The sequence below is a fragment of the Peromyscus maniculatus genome, chromosome 22 (assembly GCF_049852395.1).
Source record: "Peromyscus maniculatus bairdii isolate BWxNUB_F1_BW_parent chromosome 22, HU_Pman_BW_mat_3.1, whole genome shotgun sequence".
Classification (NCBI taxonomy): domain Eukaryota; kingdom Metazoa; phylum Chordata; class Mammalia; order Rodentia; family Cricetidae; genus Peromyscus; species Peromyscus maniculatus.
Window position 1 is genome coordinate 8,134,448 of NC_134873.1, and position 4,143 is coordinate 8,138,590.

At 51.5% G+C, this 4,143-nt stretch overlaps 1 protein-coding gene across 1 annotated transcript; it reads left to right on the forward strand.

Moving 5' to 3' along the window:
* Positions 1-1,146: 1,146 nt before the first annotated feature.
* LOC102922168 (interleukin-27 subunit beta-like) lies at positions 1,147-3,102 on the forward strand. The gene is made up of 3 exons (XM_076559740.1): positions 1,147-1,674; positions 2,275-2,407; positions 2,679-3,102. The coding sequence occupies exons 1-3, from the start codon at positions 1,608-1,610 to the stop codon at positions 3,034-3,036; spliced, it is 558 nt and encodes a 185-aa protein (XP_076415855.1). The 5' UTR covers positions 1,147-1,607; the 3' UTR covers positions 3,037-3,102.
* Positions 3,103-4,143: the final 1,041 nt, after the last annotated feature.

Here is a 4,143-nt window from a genome sequence, read left to right on the forward strand (position 1 = left end):
TGATGACTCTAGCTTGTGTCAAGTTGACATGAAACCAGCCGGTACACTTACCGATGGTGCCCAGCTGACCCCAGCACACATTGCCGTCCACACTCTGGGACTCTGATTCCCATCACTCTGCAACACCTGACATGGTACAGCTTCTGATATGCCACCGACATCACTACGGTCCACCTAGGAGTATAAGAAGAACCATAACCAGTGTGGACCAGTGCGTGAGGGCAGCGATGGGGAAGGTGGGCTCAGAAGGTAACTTGTGCTTCTGGACCCAAAACTCAGTTATGGCAATAAACATGAGTTCAGTACAATATTTAAAAAAACCAGGGAGCTGGGGGTGCTGGTGTGTGCCTTTAATCCCAGCACTCAGGGGTCAGAGTCAGGCAGATCTCTGTGAGTTCGAGGCCAGCCTGGTCTACAGAGTGAGTTTCAGGACAGCCAGTGCTACACAGAGAAACACTGTCTCAAAAAACCAAAAAGAAAAAAATGAGAAAGAAAGAAACCAGGGAATTGAGTTGTGGCTTAGGATTAAAGCCCCTTCACAGAAAACCCCAGTTAGCAGGTGGAAGCTAGCAAGGTGTAATTCAGGTCCTGGGATCTGTTCCTACCAGAGTTTAAAAGAAAAAAAGTGAATAAATAAGTCCAGGCTGGATTCTCTTGTTCTTCATCATTTCAATACTTAGTTCATCTTGGCGGGTTTTGTTTTGTTTCATTTTGTTGTTGTTGTTGTTGTTGTTGTTGTTTGTGTGTGTGTGTGTGTGTGTGTGTGTGTGTGTGTGTAAATTAAATTCAGGACCCTATGCCCTAATGTTATTTTCTGTTTTTTCTTTTGAGATGAAGGTCTCTTGTGTCTCTCAGGCTGGAGTTAGAGTCACAGATGTCCCTGTCTCCACTTCCCACGTGCTGGGAGGACAGATTGCCATATCATGCCTGACTTTCCATTTGTCTTCTTTCCTGGCAGGGCCCCTGCTCCTGTCTCCCCCAATTTCTGGGCAAATTCCCTGAATCCCCTGAATCCCCAGGAGGCTCTGGGCTCTCTTGGTGCTGAAGAGAGGGGTGTGGCCTGGAGTTTCCCAGGACTCCAGTCTGTCCCGGGGGTTCCCTTGGGTGTTCTGAGCAGGTGTCCTGCACAGTTCAGAGTGTCCCTGAGGCTGGGGACACCTGGGTGGCAGTGGCTCTCTGTTGTCTGGGCCCTGACAGTTTTGGGGAGATGTGGGTGGTTACAGGGCCACCACCCTGCACTAGGACCAGTCTCTGGGCCAGTGTCCCCTGTCTCTCTCTGTCCCTCTTTCTCTGTCTCTCTCTTTCTTGCTCCCCTCCTATCCCACATCTGTCCTCTGCCTCACCCACCTCCCTGGGGCTTCCCCATCAGCAGGAAGTAAGGCCACCCAGTGACTTCTCCCTTTTGGGGCCCTCCCCCTGCCCCACCTCAAGGCCTTCCACACTCACACACCAGGCAGCTGCTGACAGAGCCTGGGCTCCCTTCTCCATCGCAGCTGTCTTCTGGACGACGGAGCCCCACTGGGCAGGTCCTCACCCAGGGCCAGGCTCCCCTTGAGCTTCCTAGTCCTTTGCCCCTGTCCTCCAACCCTAGAGAACAGAGCACAGGCATGTCCCAGCGGCTCCTCCTGTCACTCACCCTCTGGGCAAGCTGCTCCCCGGGCAATGCAGGGATAGGTAAGTGGGCACTCTGGGGACGGGGCACCTGGGCCTTGGGGACCAGCCCTTTCCTTTCAGTCTCAGGTCATATCTGGAGTTGGGTGGGATCTCACACCTACCTATACCGGTGGGACCTGTTCCCATTATGCTATAGGGATGGGGAAACTGAGACCCAGAGGGGCAAAGCCTCATTTATCCAGGCAGAGGTACCTTTGAGCTTAGAGGTTTGTGGAGATAGACAGTTGACTCTCAGCAATCCCCAAGTTTCACCTTTGTGACTCAACTGTGGATCAGAAATGCTAGGCAATGCTGGGTATGATGGTGCACATCTGTCATGCAGCCCTCAGGAGGTTGAGTTAGCAAGCTTAGGAGTTCAAGGTCATGCGCAGTTACACAGTGAGTTGAAGGTCAGCCTAGGCTACATGAGATCCTCCTTAAAAACGTTTTAAAAAAGAAAAAGGAAGAAAGAGGAAGAAAAAAAACTTTTCTTATCTAGACAATGGATCAGTTGAGGCCCTGGGGTGGGGGGTTGTAGTAGGCATGGGAGCTCACGCTTCCATGTCTGACAGAGACCTGCTAGGCTCCTGGAAGCTCATGCTCTTGTCTCTCCCGCCCTAGCTGCTCTGAGCCAGCCCAGGGTCCGATGCCGTGCCTCTCGGTACCCCGTGGCTGTGGACTGCTCCTGTACGCCGCTAGGGGCTCCCAACTCCACGATGGCCACGATGGCCACGTCCTTCGTCGCCACTTACAGGTCAGAGAATGGAGAGGGGCCAGGATGAAGTGGGGAACCAAGAGATTCCATTGTCCTGCTCCACTCAGGGTCGGAGGCTCCCTGAGACCCAGAGGGGCCTGTCTCCGAAATAACAGGACAAGTGTGGGGTGTCGGTAATCTAGGGAGTTCTTCAGAATCCACACACCCGGTGTCCCCTGTTTGTGTCCAGGTCCCACGGTCAGCTGTGGGTGGACGGGAACTGTATGGACACCCAGTGCCCTTCCTGACCCCCACGGTGCTTCCCTCGCAGGCTAGGCGTGGCTGCCCAGCAGCAGAGCCAGTCCTGCCTACAGCCGAACCCCCAGGCCACTGGGTGCACCATCCCTGATGTGTACCTGTTCCCCATGGTGCCCTATGTGTTAAATGACATGGTGATGCACCCCAGCAGGAGTCTCCTGGGATTTGTGGCTGAGCAGATCAGTGAGTGTCTGTCTTTCCCGCCCCTTACAGTCCCCACCCTCCACCACGGCGGGCCCCCCAGTCTTGACGTTCCCTGCAGCCTCCCTCCTCAGGCTCTCTTCCAGCCTCACTTGCCTCCTGTTACTTCTCCACACCCCAGGCTCGAGCCTGCCTGGGGTGTTACATGGCTTCCTTCCTTGGCCTTCTAAGGTCTCTGATGGCACGTCAGCTCCTCAATGAAGTCCCCCTCCCCCAAAAAAAAGTATATTGTTAAACATGAGTGACAATCATGGTTAAGAGAGGACTAATGTTGAGGTGGCATACAGGGCTTTAATCCCATAGGTAGGTAGATCTCTCAGAGTTCAAAGCCATCCTGGTCTACAGAACAAGGTTGAGGTATGTCGGGGTCAAGAACCCAAGACCCTGTCAATAAGGAGAGAGAAAGAGAGAGAGCAGTGAAGTTCAGTGAAAGAATACACAACCCTCAAAGGGTTAAACATGGAGTCTCCACATGATCTCCACACCCAGGTGTCTGCTCAACAGAAATAAAAATGTTCAGCCCTACAAATCCATGGCAACCTTATTCACAGCATCCAGAAGGGGGCAGCCTGTGCCACAGGTCTTCCTGTGGATGGATGGACACACAATGTCCATCTGTCTAAACTGGGGACACCACTCAGCCCTGAAGAAGTGAGGAGGGACCTTGAGGACACAGTGCTCAGTGAGCAACCCAGACACGAACCAAAAAGCATGGTCTCCAGGACAGGGGGATCCAAAGACAGGAGAATAGTGGGTGATGAGGGTCAGGGAAGGGTAGGGAGATGGCTAATGGTGTAGGCCTTGTGTTGGCATGAAGCAGTGTTCTAGAGGCAGACAGAGAAATGTAAAACTCTCTGAGGATGCACCGATGTCCTCCAGCACAGTCTTGTGCTATCAGAATGGTGTCTCAGAAAAGCCCTTCAGCCCGTTAGGGACTTTCACTCTGAAATTTTCTCGTTGTCATGACTTTCGTCAGCAGTGATGATGGCAATTCAACAAATGCTTGCTCCTTGAGCAGATGGGTGAATGAATGAATGCATGACTGATATGAGTGCATAATGAATGCATGAATGATTTAATGAATGAGTGAATAAATGACTGCATGAATGATACAATGAATGAGTGAAAGACCTAATGAGTGAGAAAATGAATACCTGAATGACTTAATGGTGCAATAAAAGCATGAATGAATGAGTGTACAAATGGATAAGTGAAGAAACTAATGGATTCAATAAATGAATCCATTACAATTAAGGAGTTAATGAATCAGTGAATAG

Coding starts and splice junctions, on each gene's coding strand:
- LOC102922168 (XM_076559740.1), top strand. CDS start 1,608: ATGTCCCAGCGGCTCCTCCTGTCACTCACCCTCTGGGCAAGCTGCTCC. Junction 1,675..2,274: donor CCCGGGCAATGCAGGGATAG/GTAAGTGGGCAC, acceptor CTCCCGCCCTAG/CTGCTCTGAGCCAGCCCAGG. Junction 2,408..2,678: donor TCCTTCGTCGCCACTTACAG/GTCAGAGAATGG, acceptor CTTCCCTCGCAG/GCTAGGCGTGGCTGCCCAGC.